Here is a 21,198-nt window from a genome sequence, read left to right as displayed (position 1 = left end):
CACCCAACCCTTTCCAACATCTAATTAGTCTAACCCTCCCCCCTGCTCCCTCTGCACTTCCCACCTCCCACTCCCTGCTGAAATCTCACTGCAGCAGCACACGGTGGGAGGGGAAGTGCTCCTACACAGTGTAACAGCCTGTAAAGCTACATCATGGAGGAACTTGGGTATACCCCTTCTGGCTTGTTAGCATAATTTTAAAAGTTTATATTTACAAAGAAGGAGGCGATGGATAACAAATATAAAAAGATTACCACAGTCACGGTGCCTGGATCTATGAGTATTGTCCCTGGTTTATTATGGTGGATTTTGAGCTACAGAAACTGCATTCGGTCCCAACATTGGAGCAATTGTCCCCTGTGCCCCCTGTTTATGCTGAATGAACATCTGATCATTGCTGGGGCCAGGTTTCATAGCCCCTACCGATTTTGGGCAAACATTTTGAATTATGGAAAGTAATAAACTTATTACGAGAAAGAATGTAGTCTCGCACATGTATTATTATTAGCAATTGTATAAAAAGTTATAACAATAGGTGCAAAGTTCAGCCTCTTCCGTTCTAGCTGAAACTTCTGTTGCCTCATCGCCGCTGTGCAGTATAACATCCGTAACACATCATTATCTACCATCTAATTGTCCTTTCTACCCGTGCTCAACCGTCTATAAATACTACACACTTCTCTGTTTTTCGTTCCCCGCTGAATTTCATGCTGTGCCACGTCTCCTGCTAATTTAAATCCTGCTTTATGTTTTCTTACATTTTATACCCTTAATATTTGCACTGATTCATCTGCTCAGTGCACCAAATGCTTTATGGAGATATGATAATAAGGAAGATAATATGGAGATGGGGAGGGGGCCATTGACTTCATAGAGCAATTAAGTAACGTTTGCCCCCATGAATGTTAAAAAGCAGACGGGGTTAAGTGTTATGGAGCACTGCCAGGTTTTTATCTATTGTGACTTTTTTATGCTTTATGAATTACTAGGTTTTTTTTGTGTTTATAGTCGGAAAATAAATGCAGTAAAGACAAAAGCTAACAGGAAGGGTAAAGCCTAATAAGCAGGGGTGGGACTAGAGCAAAAAGCATGGGCGTGGCTATATTAGGTGCAGAAGGGGAAGCCACGCCCATCAACTGCTCTCAAAAGTCAATGCACAGAGAATAGAGCAGGAGGCTTTTTAGAGTTTTTTCTGCTCAGTTACCATTCTAGAGACCTGTTATAAATGATGGTTGTCAAAATGTGTAGCCTTTCAAGACCCTGGTGCCACAGTGTAAATGAAATCAACTTGGTGGAGGATCCTGTTATAGATTTTACACAAAGCCTCCAAGCAGATAACAATCCGGGGTGAGAATCTAGAGCAACATCATACGTGCGCTGCAGATTATTTCATTTTTCCATGCTGAGTTTTTCGGTGACTTGTTTATAATGGTCTTTAAAAAAAAACACCCCCATGTCCTGGAATGTAACATGGGAATTTAGGGAATTGTTTCACAAAGATTCACCATTGCATAGAAATAGATCTTGAACAATTATCAGTGAGGAGTCACGGGGGAGAAGAAAAGTCACTCTATGGTGTCCGCAGGGGCGTAACTTAAGCGGTAGCAGCCATAGCAGCTTGTATGGGGCCCACAGTGTCAGGTGGCCATGGCTTCTGGAGTATTGGGTGTGTATTGTTGTGTGTATGCTGTATGTGGTATTGTATGTATGTTTGTATTTGCTGTATGAGCGTGTATATGTGATGTGATGATAGCTCTCTTGAGGCCTGGAGTAGAAATAAATGCAGCATGTGAATTATCACATATGAAAATTCGTCAGCTGCACTAAGTGTGAAGGCGGCAGGGACAGGGACAATCCGCGCCGTACCTGCCCACTCCCTGCCGGCTGCGCCCACCCTCCGGTCTAGCCTCTCTTGCCCCTCCACGTACCTATGGCATGAAACTGGCAGATTGGGGAAAATAATCGCCAGTCCTAGCAATTGCATAGAAGCCTTGATAAATATCCCCCCTATATGTGTGTGCATATGTGATGTGTATAAGCTGTATGTCTCTGTATATGGTACTGTATATATGTTGTGTATATACTGTGTGTGATATACTCACATGCCCCTGGATGTCCCATCCTGGCTTTATTGAGGTCCGATTGAGGTTAGGTACAACACCACAAGTCTGGAGGCAGCTGCTTTACACGGCTAATGATGATGTACTTATACTATGGGACATCAGTCAAGGCAGGAGAGGACATCCTACAAGACTCTACTCCGCCCTTTGACTCTTCAGGTAATTTGTAAGCAGCATTCAAAGTTGTCCAAAATATAGAAGGACATGATTGTGATCCTGTGCCTCTTCTGGACAATAGTCTGCTTATTGCTTGTGGGCCTAAATCCTCATGACAGGTTCCCTGTAAGTCTAATGTATTGTCAGAAAACATTAAAAAAAAAATATTACCTAAAATGTACTCTCCTAAATGCACATTTTTTATAACATTATACAAAAACTTACCCTGCGGTGTATATGTATAGACATCCTTTTGCAAATTAAGTCCATCCAGATGCACTTGCAGTCTCATTTGCATATCCATAAAACGGTGATCATCTCTGCTTTACATAATCCCAAATGCAGATTTGTATAACCATATTAAAATATATATATATATATATACCATTCGGTCTATACATAGACACCCCATTGTGTACATCTGCCCATGAGTTGGGGGTCTCCCTAAATATAAATCGGAACAAGATGCCCATAAATTTTACTTGCAATTAGTAGTGAAAGAGTTAACATCTCACGAAATCTTTGGTAAAACAGTCCCGCTCTCATTATTTTCATGTTTCGGTCTCGTGGCATAAGATTCAGTGTCTTAATAAGGCGGCGGTGATGCTGCGGCGTCTATTAGGGCCTTGGGAGAGGGGATTTCTCGGCATTTGGAAAAGCCTTCATTGTGAAGGATATGTGTGATGCTCGGGCTTATCTCTGCCATGGTTGGGACTTGGAGACTTATAATAATAGTTTGCTCCAACAGTGGAGACAGATTTACAGACCTAATCTAGACATGTTTGTGCGTTACACGTTGAAAGCAGAAGTCCCTCGCGCCTGTTTATTACTAAAAGTTGAAAGATACAAATCTTGTTGTCTGTGTTCTAGCGAGCAAAAGGGCCGAGTAATATTTCCCTGCACTTCAAACAAGAGAACAACAATTTCTGTAATATTAGAAAATCGGGGTTTGTAGAATAAATGAGAGAGGTTTTTAGAAAGATTTGTTTACATGTCCTGTGGCCTGACAAAGGTGGCCTATCCCTTGTAGTAACAAATACACCAGCAATGTATAAGAAGCATGTTATAGAGCAGAAGGAGCTGAGCTGTTTATACATGGAGCAGATTTATCAAGGTGTCTAAAAGTAAAACTGTTCTTAGTTACCCATTGCAACCAATTAGGCCCCTTTCACACTTGCGTTTTTCATGCGCGTTTTCTGCACGTGCTTTTGACGCACAGAACTTGCATTGCACTTGTATTGTAATCAATGGGTCTTTTCAGACTTGCATTTTTTTTCACGCACACACGCGCATTTTTTTTTTTTAACTCTAATGCTCTACTTTTGCAAGTCACGCATGTGAAAAACGCACCATACAAGTCTATGGAGACGGATCAAAAACGCACCGCACTCTGAGACACTTGCAAGTGCAATGCGTTTTTCACACATCAATTGCCATAGAAAAGATAGAGCTCAGTCCTGAGTCCTTTCACGCACATTACCTGCGCGAGAAAAACGCATTGAAATTGCATTGAAAATGCACATGAAAAACTGAGACACTGAACAAACTCTGACTGAAAACTGATTGCACTCTGATGCAAAATGTGCGTTTTTCACTGACCAAACCCTGATCGCCCCCTGATCAGACTCTGACGTGATCTGCAACGCAAGTGTGGAAGGGGCCTAAAAGTAAGGCCCCTTCCACACTCACGTTGCAGATCACATCAGAGTTTGATCAGGGTGCGATCAGGGTTTGGTCAGTGAAAAACTGACGTTTTGCATCAGAGTGCAATCAGTTTTCAGTTTTCACGTGACTTGCAAAAGTAGAGCATGCTGAGATTTAAACACGCGTAAAAAAAAAACGTGTGTGCGTGAAAAAATAATGCAAGTGTGAAAAAGCCCATTGATTACAATGGCTCAGAGTGCAATGCAAGTTCTGCGCGTCAAAAGCATGCACAGAACACGCACTTGAAAAACGCAAGTGTGGAAGGGGCCTTATAGAGCATGAGGAGCTGAGCAGATTGTACAAAATAGGGCAGATTTACTTACCTGGTCCGTTCGCGATCCAGCGGCGCGTTCTCTGCGGTGGATTCGGGTCCGGCCGGGATTCATCAAGGCAGTACCTCCAACATCCACCAGGTGGCGCTGCTGCGCTGAAGTTCCCTGAAATACACTGAAGTTCACGATCCTATCCTGGATGAAGGTGAGTGCAAGCTCCGCGACACAATTTCCTTTTTTAAATGCGGCGTTTTTTCCGAATCCGTCGGGTTTTCGTTCGGCCACACCCCCCGATTTCCGTCGCGTGCATGTCAGCGCCAATGCGCCACAATCCGATCGCATGCGCCAAAATTCCGGGGCAATTCAGGTACAATCGGCGCAAATCGGAAATATTCGGGTAACACGGCGGGAAAACGCGAATCGGGCCCTTAGTAAATGACCCCCATTGTGCTATTTGCAGGCAGTATGTTATAGAGCAAATTGAGCTGAGCAGGCTGTACATGGTGTCCTATCTGCAGGCAAAAATTTTAAAAACCAGTGGGTAGTTATTGTTTTATATGCAGGTAGCATGTTATACAGTAGGAAGAGCTGAGCAGATTGTACATAGTGTCCGAAGTGCAGGTAGCATATTATAGAGAAGGAGGAGCTGAGCGCATTGTGAAAAGTCTCCTATCTGGAGTCAGCATGTTATAGAGCAGTAGCGGCTGAGCTGATTGTACACAGCGTCCTATCTGCAGGCAGCATGTTATATAACAGGAGGAGCTCAGCAGATTATACATAGTGTCCTATCTGCAGGCAGCATGTTATAGAGCAGGAGGTGCTGAGCAGATTGTACACAGCGTCCTATCTGCAGGCAGCATGTTATAGAGCAGCAGGAGGAGCTGAGCAGATTGTACATGGTGTCCTATCTGCAGGCAGCATGTTATAGAGCAGGAGGAGCTGAGCAGATTGTACACAGCGTCCTATCTGCAGGCAGCATGTTATATAACAGGAGGAGCTAAGCAGATTGTACATAGTGTCCTTTCTGCGTGCAGCATGATATAGAGCAGGAGTAGCTAAGCAGATGGTACTTAGTCTCCTATCTGCAGGTAGTACGTTATAGAATAGGAGGATCTGAGCAGATTGTACACAGTGTCCTATCTGCAGGCAGCATGTTGTAATGACTTTTATGTATTATTAATACTGGTATATTGATGGGTATAGGGCTTTTCTGTAACTTGCGCTATTTGAGAGCCAGTGGGTAGCGGATATTTCATTCTGGCTCTGAGATCTTGTGCAGTCAGTGACCTCCCCTGGGATTGCACTATAGGGCAGCAGCGGCAGACTGGTGCACCCATGCCACCCGTGTTACATCATCAGGACAGTGTCATTAGAGTTCAACCTGGAAGCGTAAAAACAATTTTCTTTTAAATTACGGAATAATAGAAGCAATAACTTTCTCCAGCGACCACCACTTGCTTCTGCTGCGGATTATGAGGATCCCTCCTGCCCCTGTTAGTCATGTCCCAGTACCATGGGCAGGTCATACCTTCTCACATATGGTCATATTGAGGTTTATGGTGACTGTATTGAAGGTGCGTGTCCTTGTAGGTGTAGTAGAAGCAGATAAGAGACACGTCCCTGACATTTCTATAAATGCCTTTGCTTTTCTCTGATCTTTTTATAGTCGCCTTGAAACGGTGCCAGGCTCTCGCAGAACGAGCAGTAATTCTCCTCCTGTAGCTCATTTAGGAGTCTGTGCAGACAGCGGCTATACGTTTAGTCCTGCTAATAACCAAACTGAGCTAGGAAACCGCTTGCTGGTTACTCTAAAGGTCTCGGCACTAATATCTAGATATTTCTCTTTGTGTTCAGGGAACGCTCCCCATTTCCTGCGCTTGCAGAACGTGGAGGTGAACGTGGGACAGAACGCTACGTTTCAATGCATTGCTGGAGGGAAATGGTCTCAACATGACAAGTTATGGCTGCAGGTAAGGAAGAAAGCAGGACCGAGATGGAAATGTCTATTGTAGCTGTGATATATACAATTTAGATGCAAATATGACTATACACCATAGAGGAAGCCCTTGGGGTCATCTCAGGTTTTCTCAGACCCCTTCCATCTTCAACTGCTTTGGAAATGCAGTTTATTGTGTGGCCTCTGAGCAAAATAAGTTAACTAGATTGATATACCGGGTCAAAATACTCAGGCCCCCTTTTATTTTAAAGATGAAAGGGGGCATGATGTATATGAATATCCCAGCAAGTAATAAGTGAGGGACCTATCAATGTTCAGAAGATCTAGAAAGCCACCATATTGGGTCAGGTTTTTCCTATGTGAAGGCGGTCATGTGACCCATCAAACAAGACTGGTTTCCCCGAAATCAATTGCTGAAATCGGATGTGTAATATCTCTTGTGGTTCAAAGGTTATCAACATATAGATTCTTCATGAACTCTCATAACGATTCGATCCAGCACCTTCAACTCTCTGTTCAGCACCATGGACAACAATGGGAACATTTCTGATTGTTGTTGCACTTTTAGTATTCAGTGGGGCAGATTTACTTTTTTTTTTTACCCAGTCCATTCGCGATCCAGCAGCGTGTTCTCTGCGGTGGATTTGGGTCTTCTGGCGATTCACTAAGGCAGTTCCTTCGACGTCCACCAGGTGTCGCTGCTGCGCTGAAGTCCGCCGAGGTCCGCCGGAGTTCACGATCCTATTCCTGGTGAAGGTAAGCGCGTGTCCAGCGACAATTTTTTTTTTTTTAAATGCGGCGGTTTCTCCGAATCCGTCAGGTTTTCGTTCGGCCACACCCCCCCCCCATTTCCGCCGCGTGCACGACCGTATGCACCAAAAACCCAGGCAATTCAGGGAAAATCAGTGCAAATCGGAAATATTTGGGTAACACATCGGGAAAACGCGAATCGGGCCCTTAGTAAATGACCCCCAGTATTCTTGAAATACAAGAGACGATGCAAATCCGATCGATTTTTATACAGTTCTGGTCTTTGATCTGTTATATGACCATCTTCCCATTGGAAAAATTTGATGGCCTTCAGGACGCCATGTATTGGGAAATGACTATAAGATCTCACCATCTCACCATTTACTGACTGGGGTATCAAATATGTATTTTCAATTTTCTAAAATAAAAGGGAGCTCTGAGATTTTTGACTCACCTTGTATAGTTTTTATGAAGAAAGTTTCAACAGTAAGTAATTGTGGTCCTCATGAAACAATTGAAGACTGTCATTTCATAGGACTCTGTGTTCCTCATTTTCAGTTAGCATTTTCCCCTTTGTAAGGGGAACCTACCCATTCTGATTGGGCAATGGTCACCCATCATGCAATATTTGCAACCCCCTTCTTCTGCAACCTATGATCCATTGAATGTCATGTGTAGCCTCATATAGGGAATCAAAGGTCAGATATGAGGCCTCCATGATGTGGATGGTTCACCACCTCTGGAGTAGGTGATAGAGTCAGCAGGACTCCGACCAGCATTTGGTCTGCATCACAGAACATGGCTGACTTGGCTTTTTATTATTTCTTCCTTAGTGGTTAGCAATTTCGACTTTAAGTTTGTAGAAATTAAAGTGGATTAGAGGATCTGTCCTTACCTACTTGCTTTTCGAATGCGGTGTGACTGATTGTAAGCCTTTATCTCTGTTCTGCAGCAGTGGAATGGACGCGACACAGGTCTCATGGTAACTCGCGTGGTAAATCACAGGCGCTTCTCTGCTACAGTCAACGTCGGAGACACTTCACAGCGAAGTATCAGCAAATATCGTTGTGTCTTAAGATCAGCTGGAGGTTCTGGGGTGTCCAACTATGCAGAGCTCATTGTCAAAGGTGAGTAATCAGTACAGATATGTTATGGTTATCCTATGATAGGGTTCTGACGATGATTATTACATTAAGTAACTCAAATGTGGCTCCTGTTGGAGATAATGTTAATATACCATATATAAAGAGTTTAAAACAGAAATGACTTCCTCACAGAGGACAGGAACCACATGAAGCCATCAAGACTGTCCATTATTATCTGTGAGACTGCACTTACTCCTTGGTTGATCCAAGTTGGACATCAATCTTGCCTAATGGAAGACACTGCCACTGTTGGATCCTTGAAACACTCCAACATGTACCATTATTTTTTCCATCAAATGTGATAAAATCGGCTCCAAAGGTTTAAGACTCGGCAACCAGAGTGTAGAGAGTTCTCCTTAAAGTCGATGGGAAAACAGTGCGGAATTTAATAGACCTTAATTTATTTAAGATAGTCTAAAATCATGGGCCCAGGTGACTAAGATTGGCTCTGGCCACCTGTGCAAATTGTTCTCATTACCAATAGCTTAGGCCATTCTTGCCCAACATGTTCTAGGTGAATACTGAAGCCTTCACAGCTGCATTTTTCTCCACAGTCTCCTTCACTTGTTCATGTATAGAAATCAACTTTGAAGTTAGATGTGAATTGGATTTATGAAGTCAAGGGGGAGGAGAGTTTAACACTGAAGTCAAGCTTTCCCTGCCTTAGAATACTCCATTCACTGTTATTGATGGTATTGATGGTTATTGATTGATCAGATCTCCTGAAGTTCTGCCTCCCTGACTTTATACATCTCACTTACATCTAACTTCAAAGTTGATTTTCTGGATGATGCCACCAAGCTGGGTCATGAAAGAAACAGGATCTGGAAAGTGTTCAACTGCTGGACAACCTACTGGTAGTGGTTTATTAGGCCAATTTCTGATGACAGGTTCCCTTTAATATGCCGGACATGAGATCAAAGAGATCAAAGTGTTGTGATAGGGGCTTGTGTATCCCCAAGCTTATGGGTCTTTTTGACTACTGTATGACCCTTAGAGCTGTGCCGTAGATCCTAGATATTACAGAAGTTTCTCATCTCAGGCCTACTATGGGCAAAGAGGTATTTTATGTTACCTACCCATGTCCCTGTCTTTTCTATCCTACATATTAGGTCCTTATTCATAGACACCATGCAGAGGTCACTACATGTCTGAGGAAGGAGGAGGCGTGGACCTCAGTGCCACATGAGAAGATATCACTACTGTAAATGCCACGCTGTGGATAGAGAAGAAATTATGTTTCTGTTATTGATTTTTCCTCGGGGACCCTATAACTTTAAAGCAGTTACAAAAGCCCCTTGCATTTTTTTCCCAAAAAAATGAGTGGAATCCTAACTATTACTATAAATGCACAGGGTGTAACTCTTCAGGAAATGTTTATCTTGTAGACATGTCCAATTTCAGAAAAACCTCCTCGTCCTAAATTAGTAATGGAGAAGGTGCTTTCCACACGTCCTTGTATTTCCTTTTTGCAGTTCATTTTAAAATTCCCAATTTCCTTGCAGCAATGAATAAAAGTAAATGTGAACGATGGGTCAATTTCATAAGGCAGAGAATTGTTCGGACATTGTGGGAAATCTAATCAAATGCATTAGTCATGCTCCTCTCAGAGGGACGTCGTGGTGGTGCTCTTACCAAACCTAAAATATTAGATGGTTTTTATATTTCCCTTCTGTATTATAAGACAAACTAATTCTCAACATACAGCATCTTATTGTATTCTTCTTATAAGAGAAATGTGTCTTTACTTGATATGAAGCATCTATCTATAGAATCCCCTTGCTCATCCAGGAGCATCACCAAGATCTACAATTCTCCTGGTTTTCTCCAACTGTTCCGTCTCTTTGGGACCCTGTTGTCGTTATTTTAGATGGTGTGTATGACCCAGCAGGTATCTAGAGGCCTCCTTACCTCCTGCTGTCTTCTCACTTCCATCTTGAACCTCCAACTGTGTGTTACTGTCTTATTATTATTATGTCTTCCTTTCCTCACAGCCCTCCTACGGTCTTTCTAGATTTAATCTAACACTTCAGTCCTAGCAATGTTGGTGGTAGGTAGGAAAGATTGGTAATATGTTTACTGAGAGATTAGTAACAATGGTATCATGTGACTTTCAGAAAACCGAAAATTAAAGGGATTTTCTGGATGCAAAAGTTGATGGCCAATCTTTAAAGTGATTGTGTATATTAGACTATGGTTGGCCAAGTGGTCCAATTTCTTTGGGACTGGCAACCATCTAAGTGTACCTCTTACTCACCCAAACTCTATTCAGTAGAAATCATTGATAATATGCAAGGACAATATTTACTGCCCAACAATACCCCCAAGTCCTTTTCTAATGCAGTTTTAACAAGTAATTAATTGTTCAAACAATATTATTTTTTGGTAGCTTGGCCCAAGTGTTTAACCTTACATTTATCTACATTAAACTTCATTAGCCGTTTCTCCATCCAATCCTCCTGCTTCCACAAATCCCTCTGTTATATTACAGGCGGTCCCCTACTTAAGGACACCTAACTTACAGACAACCCCTAGTTAAAGACGGACTCTGGTGAAGCTCCCTGGAAACTTTACTATGGTCCCAGACTGCACTGATCAGCTGTAAGGTGTCTGTAATGAAGCTTTATTGATAATTCTTGGTCCCATTACAGCAAATAAATGTAAAACTCCAATTGTCACTGGGGTAAAAAAAAAAAAAATGTCTAGAACTACAATTATAAAATATAGTTTCGACTTACATAAAAATTCAACTTAAGAACAAACCTTTGGACCCTATCTTGTAAGTAACCCGGGACTGCCTGTATACTATTCACCTCTGTATTAATTACCTTACAGAGCTTAGTATTATCTGCAAATTCTACTGTGTAAATCCTCAATTATGGCTCTAAGGGGATAGAAAAAGATTTTTTTTATTAAATTGATTTGATTCTATCTGCAGACAGCATAAAATTGATCCAAATGATATTAACAGATTGATCTATAGTTTATAGGGTTATTATAATATTCATTAGAAAACATTGTATTCATTTATGACCCTTTTTATATATAGTGAGTGGTTAACTTAGTGAGTAGGATTGACCACTTGTCTGACCAGCAATACATGGAGGCTCAGGTCCTTCTGGGTCATGAAAGGTGGAACCACTTGTCTGGTTTTTCATGCTTTTGGGAATTTATTAATATTCTGCTTGCAAACCGATGTCACAGTCCACCACTATGAGTTATGCTACCATTTTATCTGGACATGAATAATTATGAGTGATACAGTCGGCCGCTCCGGAGATACAAAATAGCAGCGCGCTTTATCATAGGCAACATGGTCAACCGGAGGAGAACTTGTAGAGTGGTTTCCTGATTTATTAATAGAAAAACAGACAAGCGAAGCAGAATTATGTGATGAGATGTTTCATGGATATATTAACATAGAAGCTTTAATATATACTAGAAGTTGTGAAAGAGTCAATTTGTCTCATCTGTGATTCAGTGACATCCTTTGAAGGATTGTTAGCCGCCAGGAAGGTTCTTCCACTTTGCGGAGCTTGGCCCCGTGAAAAGCCCTAGGATAGAGATGGAAATTGTAAACTTGCTCTTGATTTTTTGAGACCCCGAGGTGGGGACACAGCTGGGACAAAGAGACAGACGTCACTCAGCCCTGACAAGATAGTTAGTACATGACAGAGTGTTCCTTCCTCTCATCAAATGATAAAAACAGTAATTATAGACTCTACTTACAGAAATATCACAGACTTCTACCAAACTGTAACTCTAAAAATACAACAAACAAGAAACAAAGGGGGGAAAAGGCAATAAAATGGATTGTGTCAACTCCTGTCAACAATACTACAAGGTCAAGTAATTATTCGTGTAGATCCCGTCATCTACAATATGATGATAGGTTCTAACAAATGAGCAATTTTGCGGGGCTCCCAAAATGTGTGGATGCTCCTGAAATTCTCAGAAGGGAAAAGTTGGATCCTGACTTGTGTTGAGCGGATCCATAAAATTTGGGATTCGGAAATTTAAGATCCCTTAAGATCCTGTTCGGTGTCATCAATCACAGGTGTTAACTGTTTAAATGCTACTGGCAAACTGCCTGAACTATGGAACTAACCTGTCACCGGTCATATTGCATGCCACCATTTTTTAAGAGGGTCATCGCTCCAGATGATGTAATTGAAAGCAACCAATTTCGTGTAATCCAGCAACGCCCAGAGGTTAGCGCTGGCGCGCACCCGCAGCTGTTTGGATGCCGTTGGTGATATTTAAGAGTTAACGTCTGCAATTGGTGTGTTTGAATGAATTTCAGGGAAGACTCTGGGGGACCTGAACACGCAAAGTTCACTACAACCTTGAACTTTGTAGTTCGCGTCGGCTCATCACTAATCCTGACCCATTTCCTCCCCATGTGATTTAATCTGTATCTGCAACCTTAGAACCCCAATACAGTTTACAGATGGGACGGGAGTTATTATTGTGCTTCATGCAGGTAGGGGTGATGTGGTGGACGTGACTCTACTCAGTAGTACTCAGAATTTTGCTATTTAGTTTGGCACTTATGTTTAGTTAACCTGGCCTGCTGCATACTTTGGGCTTTAATGCGGGAAGTTTGCTACAAAATGTATATTGGTGGCCACCAACGTGTGTTTATAGTGTAGAGTATCATATAGGTCATATTGTCGGGCACATTTACTTACCCGGTACACTCGCGATCCCCGAGGTGCGTTGTCCAACGAGGATGAAGTCCGTCGCGATTCACTAAGAGCATGCACCCGATATCCTGCATGTGTCGCTTCCTCGCTGAGGTCCGCCGGAGTTCACCTTCTTCTTCTCAGTGTATTTGAGTGCATTGTCTTGCGACACAATTTGAATTTTAAATCCCGCGCTTAGTCCAAATTAGTCGGGTTGTCCGACAGCCACGCCCCCGATTTGTGTCGCATGAAAGTCGGTTGCGCCAAAATCCGATCGCGTGCACCAAAAACCCCTGTTAAATGCGATGCGAAATTGGAAATAGTCGGGAAATGCGGTGTGCGGACCCTTAGTAAATGTGCCCCTGTGTGTTTTATAAACTTCATATTAAGTCTTTTTTTTATTGACCTCAGGTTCATTGTGTGGTATATGTTCTGTTACCTATAACAGAGATGGCAAACCTTTTGGAGACAGAGTGCCCAAACTACAACCAAAATCCACTTATTTACCATAAAGTGCCAACATGGCATTTTAAGCAATAACTTATTGCTACCTGTTCTTTCATATCTTTCAATCATATTGGCCCACGGAGGCACCAATACAGTTGAAAGAACATCATTGTAGGGTCCAGGGTCTCTCTGTAGAGGAAGAATGAAGGGTCCAGCAGGATGACCTCTAAAGATAATGCAACCCTGTCCACTCCTTCTCACTTTTCCTGCAGTTCCAAACAGCCAAAGAAGTGTCACTTTAAAATATCTTTATATTTAAAGCATCTCTTAAGTTGCCTGGCACTGCAGGAAGATTTGGTGGATTTGGTCCTGTCTGGTGATCTCTGTCCTGGGGTGATGGTCTGAGTGCCCACAGAAAGGACTCTGAGTGCCACATCTGGCACCCGTGCCATAGGTTCGCCACCACTGACCTATAAGGTACTTATATGCTAGGTGTAGATGTTACTAAGACAGGATGACAAGAGTTGCTTCTCTGTCTTTCCCAATCCTGATGCACTCCAGATAGTATTATCGACCAATATACTCCATAAAGTGATCATGTTTAATTAGTAAATAAGAATGCTAATTTCCCTGCCGTTTCAGCAATGGTTTCTTATTGCTATAGCCAATTCCTGGCCTCCATAGTGTGATGTCATGCACTGTTGGGGCCAGTGATTCCCTATAGTGGTCATGTGTGTATTACTACACTTTATTGTGTAGCCACGAAAAAATGAAGAGTAATAAGGAACCAGCATTGTTGTAACATTGGAGGATTTATCCAGTGCCTATTGGGACCTTAAATATTTCTCCAAACTCAGAAAACGTCTTAAAATTCTAGGTTATATTCATGATAAATACTGTTGTATAACTTGTATCTTGTTCTGCTGATTTGCATTCATAGGCATAGTTAATTATTTTCATATTCAGTTTTTTTTTTTAATTAGAACTTATAGAGTAGATGACCACTACATACAGCAAAAGCCACAGGGGTGGTCCCGTGACCAAGAACATTTTAGAAGTGTTTATAGTTAAAGAAAATCTACCATTGAAATCAAGCATGATGAACCAATGGCGCTTCCCATCCATAGCCCCCTTTCTTCTAAAATCAACTTTTTAGTTTATGCTAATGAGCAAGAAAGGTTATGTGCATGTTCTAGAAACCATCTGTGCTTTGGCTTTATGGGCTGTGGTTACACTGCAGCAGCACATGTCAGTCTCACCCTTCCCCCTGCCCTTCTTGTAATGTCAGCAGCAATGAATAGTAAGTACATGGTGGGAGGGGGGAAGTGCTCCTGCACACTGTAACAGCCTGTGAGACTACTGTACGGAGAGGCTCTGCCCAGAGTCTTTCTGGCTCATTGGCATAATTGTAAAAGTTGATTTTAGAAGGAAGGAGGTCATGGATAGCAGATATTAGAAGATCACCACAGTCATGGTGCCTTGGTCTATGAGTAAGTGTCCCTGGATTATCAGGTTTGATGGTAGATTTCCATTAATATTGGAATTAATAACTAATCAATTACATATTTCTCCTTTTACTTTCCAGTACACAACTTGTTTACTAAGGAATAGAGGTGGGATCCCAGGACCCCTGTTTCCTTCAGAGACAATCACCCATATGCACTACTTCTTTGTTCAAGGTCCATGACTATCAAAGTTGCACAGAGATTAAATAGAGTATCAGAGTATATATCTGGTACCTGTTCTATGAGCAGTTCCCCTGGTAGGACCCCAGCACTCAGACAGTTAGAGTCTATAGGGTGTGGGAGATTTGGCCCAGTAGAGACTGTGGTAGCGGGGTGCTGTGATGCAGTTCAAGACAGTGACACCAAAGTACAGTCCAAAACAGGTCTCGCCTGCGTTTATTGTAGCAGCAAAATAAAACAGCCTTTACATTCAGGCATTAAATAAACAAAAATCCTACCCGTCAGGGTGCTAACTATACAGGTATACACTAACTCACCACTATACAAAATCACTTGGCTGCTCCAGGCACAGAGGTCAGGGCTGTGTGCTCTCCAGCCTCCTTCCAGAGAGAGACAACCCTTCCAGCTCTGCTGAGCGGTTTAAAAAAAAAGACTAATTGGGCTGCTCCCATCACCTGTGTCCAAGGTGCTGGACACCCAACCTCAGCACTAAGGCCTTGCATAATAGCAAAACCTAGGGGAAACATACCGCCCATCCACAGTTAACCCCTTCAGTGTCTCACATACCCTCCCCCTCTGTTTGACCCTGTGGGGGCGAACACTTTTGGCCATCAGACAGTGGGTACGAGACAGGGCATCGGCATTCCCATGCAGCTTTCCCGCTCGATGTTCTACCGTGAATTTGAAATTCTGCAACATTAGGAACCACCTTGTGACCCTGGCGTTCCTCTCTTTGGCCTGACTCATCCAGGTGAGGGGAGAGTGATCGGTCACTAGTGTAAACTGTCGCCCTATCAAGTAAAATCTCAGGGATTCCAGAGCCCATTTTATCGCCAAGCACTCCCTCTCAACTATACTGTAGTTCTTCTCAGGAGGTGTGAGCTTGCGGCTCAGGAATGTTACAGGATGTTCCTCACCCTCCACCACTTGGGACAGGACAGCCCCCAAGCCCACGTGGGGAACGGCCATATAACAGCTCAAAGGGTGAGAAACCCGTGGAGGACTGGGGAACTTCACGTATGGCAAACATCAAATAGGGCAACAAACAATCCCAGTCCTTCCCATCCTTGCTGACCACCCTCCTTAGCATCCCCTTCAAGGTCTTGTTAAACCTCTCGACTAGGCCATCTGTCTGAGGATGATACACAGAGGTGCGGAGCTGTTTAACCTGCAGTAACTTACACATCTCCTTCATTACCCTAGACATGAATGGGGTACCCTGGTCCGTCAAGATTTCTTTGGGGAGGCCTGTGCGTGAGAATACCTGGAACAGCTCCCTAGCAATATTTTTGGAGGAGGTGTTCCTTAATGGAATCGCCTCGGGATACCGCGTAGCGTAGTCCAGGATAACCAGGATGTATTGGTGCCCCCTTGAGGATTTGACTATGGGGCCAACCAGATCCATTGCAATCCGTTCAAATGGCACCTCTATGATTGGTAGCGGGACCAAAGGACTCCTGAAGTGGGACACCGGGGCAGTAAGTTGACACTCAGGGCAGGAGCTACAATACCGGTTTACCTCCTCCCACACCCCGGGCCAGAAAAATCTCTGCAGGATCCTCTCCCGGGTCTTCTCAGCACCTAAGTGCCCTCCCAGCACATGTTTGTGTGCCAACTCTAGCACCAGCCTACGGTGAGATTCGGGTACTACAAGTTGCTCAACCTCCTCACCCCGTATCTGGTCGACCCTGTATAACAGCTCCCCAACAATCATCATTCGGGGGTATATTTTGTCAGCCCCTGGTATTTGGAGTACCCCATTTATCACCTTAACATTCTCCCGTGCTTTAAACAAGGTAGGGTCCTGTAGCTGTGCAGCCCCAAAATTCTCACGGGAAAACTCAAGGTCCGGCATGTCGGCCACCTCCTCGTGACCCTCGACCTCACCAGCTAGGACCTCTAGGGGAGAGAATTCATCACATGGGGTCACCCCTACTGCTGGTGTGGGTACATCGGCCTCAAAGGGTTCAGGGGCCAAGGCCGGACATACCTGACGTCCATTATCTGCAACAGCACCTGAGGTGGGTCTTCGTCTCCAGAGGTCCCAAAACACCGGTAAGTCTCTGCCGATAATAGCCTCATGAAACAGGGTCCCCACCACCCCCACCGTAGTGTGATAGAACACGTCTCCATTATGCAGGACCGCATAGCGGCGGTAATGCCCCTTGTAAAGGAGCACATGACAAGGGCACAAGAGGCCCAGTCTAGGGTCTACAATAGGTCAGCCAGACTCAGGACCTTTAACCCAGGCGACAGAGTGCTAGTTCTGGTGCCCGCATCCTCCACCATATGTGGGAGATTTGGCCCAGTAGAGACTGTGGTAGCGGGGTGCTGTGATGCAGTTCAAGACAGTGACACCAAAGTACAGTCCAAAACAGGTCTCGCCTGCGTTTATTGTAGCAGCAAAATAAAACAGCCTTTACATTCAGGCATTAAATAAACAAAAATCCTACCCGTCAGGGTGCTAACTATACAGGTATACACTAACTCACCACTATACAAAATCACTTGGCTGCTCCAGGCACAGAGGTCAGGGCTGTGTGCTCTCCAGCCTCCTTCCAGAGAGAGACAACCCTTCCAGCTCTGCTGAGCGGTTTAAAAAAAAAGACTAATTGGGCTGCTCCCATCACCTGTGTCCAAGGTGCTGGACACCCAACCTCAGCACTAAGGCCTTGCATAATAGCAAAACCTAGGGGAAACATACCGCCCATCCACAGTTAACCCCTTCAGTGTCTCACAAGGGGTTGTACATATAATTCTTATCCACAGCACAGTGGATAACAATATGATTGGTAGCCGGGTCGGCTCCAGGTATCAGTAGGCGACTTGGTGACAGAGCCTCAGTGGGCCACTTTGCAGTTAACTCATATGTTGGCATTAAAAATTCCTGTTCTCCTGTTCCCTAAAATATTTCCTAGTTTATCGTATCAAACAGCCCCTTCATAATCTACCTATATACAGCCCCCTCTTGGGTTATATTGTATACAGCTTCCCTCACCAGTGCTGCTGGGGACTGAGATTCGGCCGTGTGGGCCCCCCAGCATCTTTGGGCCCCGGAACTTGCCTGGGTATGTCGGGTGCTGGCACTGACCCTGATCAATAGGTGTCTGACTGCTGCATCTTGAGAGCAGACCCCAACGTTCACAATAACAAGAGTCTCAATAATTGATAAAGCAGCAAGTGTCCTGCCACTGGAATCAATACTATGTGAGGGTCTAAAATTGCTGAACACGTCGCTAAGAGATCTCCTGCCCTCTCATAGACAGTGAATGGGAGCGTTCTGGAAATACCTGAGCGCTATGCTTGGTAATCACTGACACTCTCACAGTATTAAATGGAGTGGCAGGATCCATGCTCCACCTGCCGCTCAATCAATTATTGAGCACAGGATCCCATTTCTTGTTATTAGTGAGGGCCCCAGTAGTCAAACCCCCAACAAGCAGATGTATATCCCCTATCCCCAGAATAACAATAATACTTTGTACAACACCTTTAAATTACAAGAACTTTTTCATTTGCTATCATTCATCCCGGCATAAAACTAACAAACGGAAAAAAAAGCGAACTTTCCCTCTATTTTCCAGGATTTTCAATAATAACTATACAAATGTATTTTTAGAGAGCTCTTTGTAACATTAGCTGTCATGTTCCACCTTGAAGAGCCTCTCCTGGTCCCTTGTGCAGCTGTCGGGCCTCGGTGTACTCACCGTCCCTCCCTGGTGTACCGCGACCATTTACCTAAATATTACCTAAATATCTCCTTAATTACGTCTCGGCTATCTTCACATCACCATCAGTTCAGGTGCAGCTCGATACAATCAATTATTGATCGTTATATTTCTCAGTGGAGATAATTATCCAGGTATTATTCCGGAGACGCTCAGCGTGGACCTGGGAGACAACCATCCAGAACACTCATAAAAATCACATCTTTTATTTATTAGGGGCATGGAGTGCATTATACAGAGCAGCGTCTTCATTATTAGTGGAAGACATTCCACATCATTAGAAATTGCATGATTTTACTATGTATAAAATAACGTAATGTCCACCCGTTATCAAAAGTATCTACTACATCAGCACAGAGATAGTCAGGCCTAGTGTCCGGTATACAAACCTTGATCTATGTATATATTAGTTTTATGAATGATACGAAGAAGTAAAAAGAAACCCCACCCCCCAAAAATAAAAAAGTGTCCCGATGCCATGAAATGCAAACTATAAGAAATCAGTCAGTTATTTCCTTACAGTGCCCCCGCAGGAAAGGAGAAGTATTACATTGTTGGATTATTTCAGATTTGATTTTTGATTTTGATCCAGGATCAAATCGGACCAAATTGGACTGAATCGATGTTGCACAAATGCTCATGGAAATTAGTATAGAACCTCCTCTAGTCCTCCAAAACGCAGATGTTCTAAAAGAAAATATCCAATCTAGTGATGAGTGGAGCGGTTCTAGTACAGGTTCACCTAGTTCAGCTGAACCAAGAAGAACAATTTGCACCCATGATTTGTGCTGGCATTTAAAGGTATGGGTCCGCTCATCACTATTTAACACCCGCTATTGGTGCAGGACCGAATCGTAGGTGTTAACCCTTTAAATATTGCTGGCAAAGTCCCTATGATCAATGATTTCACAGGAAGCCATGAACTCGGCTAAAATTGCGATTCAGGTCCACTCATTTCCTAATATATTCTGGATTTGTTAATTGTTTAATTAGGATCAAAGTTAGGGTCAGGGTTAAAGAAAAAGCTACCATCAGGGATCTACCATCAGAAGTAATTGTGATGGTAGATTCCTCTTTCAAGCCTCAGCCCTAATATTTAATTTACAAGTCCTGAAACTGATCTAATTGTTTAAAAAACTTAATCTAAGTAATATGTAAATTGTCTGCAGATTGCACTGGGGCGTGTACTAGCCTGGCCAATCATTGGAGGCTAAGGCTCCTCCGTGCTCCAGGGTCCTTTGTAGTGCCTCCGCCTCTTCATTCTCGTGCCAATGGATGTGTCGTCGTGTTCTATGGAGTTCTGCAAATGTGGGTCCACTCTCCGGTAAACAGATAATCTGAGGTTGCATTTTTGTGGGCAGAGATCTATTGGTTAATTTGTAGATTCGGTACAGATCTGCCATTTTTCAGGCACCGAATCGAATCTGAATATTTCTCCTTTACTTTGGACTAATCTTTCAAAATGGTGGCTACCATACTCAGGGACAGGGGAGGGGTGAGGGAAAATTAAGATATTTGTAACAAATTAACTTAACTAGATAAGAGCTGTGTTTAAGAGGACTAGACGGGGTTATACACCAATATCCTGGAGAATTCAAGCAACATTAGTAATGACTGAATACATTTGCACCCAAATCAAAAATCACAAAAAATTTGTCTAAGTTTGAGGGTGCGACACCCGTTCAGTTTTTCAGATGCAGTTTTTGATGCCCAAACCAGGAATGGAGTAAAAGGAGGAGGAGGAGCAGCACCTTTCAATTATTTGTCCCATCCCATTATGATCCACACCTGATTTTGGCTCCAAAAACTGCATCTGGACGCACCCTTAGGGTGATGTCACACATGGCGTTTTTAGGCCGTTTTTAGATAGTTCGTTTTCAGATCGTAAAAAAGCATGCGTTTTGTCCGTTTTTAATTGCGCAAATTCGGAAAACTGGACAAAAACGCATGTGTTCTTTAAAAACGGATGCGTTTTTTAACGCATCCGTTTTTTACGATCTGAAAACGCACTAAAAACGCCCCAAAAACGGCCTAAAAACGCCATGTGTGACATCACCCTTAAGGAATCGAATTTAGATGATTTGCTCATCTCTTAGTTCTTGTTCCCCATTGCAGATGTCCACTGGGTCTAAAAAAAAACTGAAACCAAGCCATATATATATATATATATTACACCAGTTCCATAATTTGTATGGGTATGAGCGGCAATGCAAGATTGACAAAGTATTTCTGATAGAATCTACCGAAATAGTTGTAACATCAATGTCCTGCACGCTGCCTGTGGACAGCCATTAGTTAGTAACACATTTTACACAGACATCATATTACAGGTACAATGATATTAATGGGAACTTGTGTAGAGAATAGTCTGTGGTGTATGTATACTGTACAACATGCTCTCCCCTGCCGCAGATTTCTGCATTTATACCTCATGCACGTAAGCTTCATCTATGTGCGAACCCTCGGCCAAAGCCCACAGCTGTAAACTGCTGAATGAAGCAGATAGAAATCAGCCATGGACCTGTACTAGACCCCTCACTATAATGTAT

General features: G+C 43.2%; 1 protein-coding gene across 7 annotated transcripts in view; it reads left to right on the top strand.

Annotated features, from left to right (window-relative positions):
* Positions 1 to 21,198, top strand: part of PTPRT (protein tyrosine phosphatase receptor type T) — a 243,567-nt gene that overhangs the window by 118,450 nt on the left and 103,919 nt on the right. For all 7 annotated transcript variants that reach the window (XM_072112145.1, XM_072112142.1, XM_072112141.1 and 4 more), the window contains exons 5-6: positions 6,107 to 6,222; positions 7,912 to 8,086. In XM_072112145.1, coding sequence (XP_071968246.1) covers positions 6,107 to 6,222; positions 7,912 to 8,086 — 291 coding nt within the window. The remainder of the gene's footprint in view (positions 1 to 6,106; positions 6,223 to 7,911; positions 8,087 to 21,198) is intronic.

Source organism: Engystomops pustulosus, chromosome 6 (assembly GCF_040894005.1).
Source record: "Engystomops pustulosus chromosome 6, aEngPut4.maternal, whole genome shotgun sequence".
NCBI classification, from domain to species: domain Eukaryota; kingdom Metazoa; phylum Chordata; class Amphibia; order Anura; family Leptodactylidae; genus Engystomops; species Engystomops pustulosus.
Note: the sequence above shows the minus strand (reverse complement) of the source record. Positions and strands in the feature narration are given on the sequence as shown.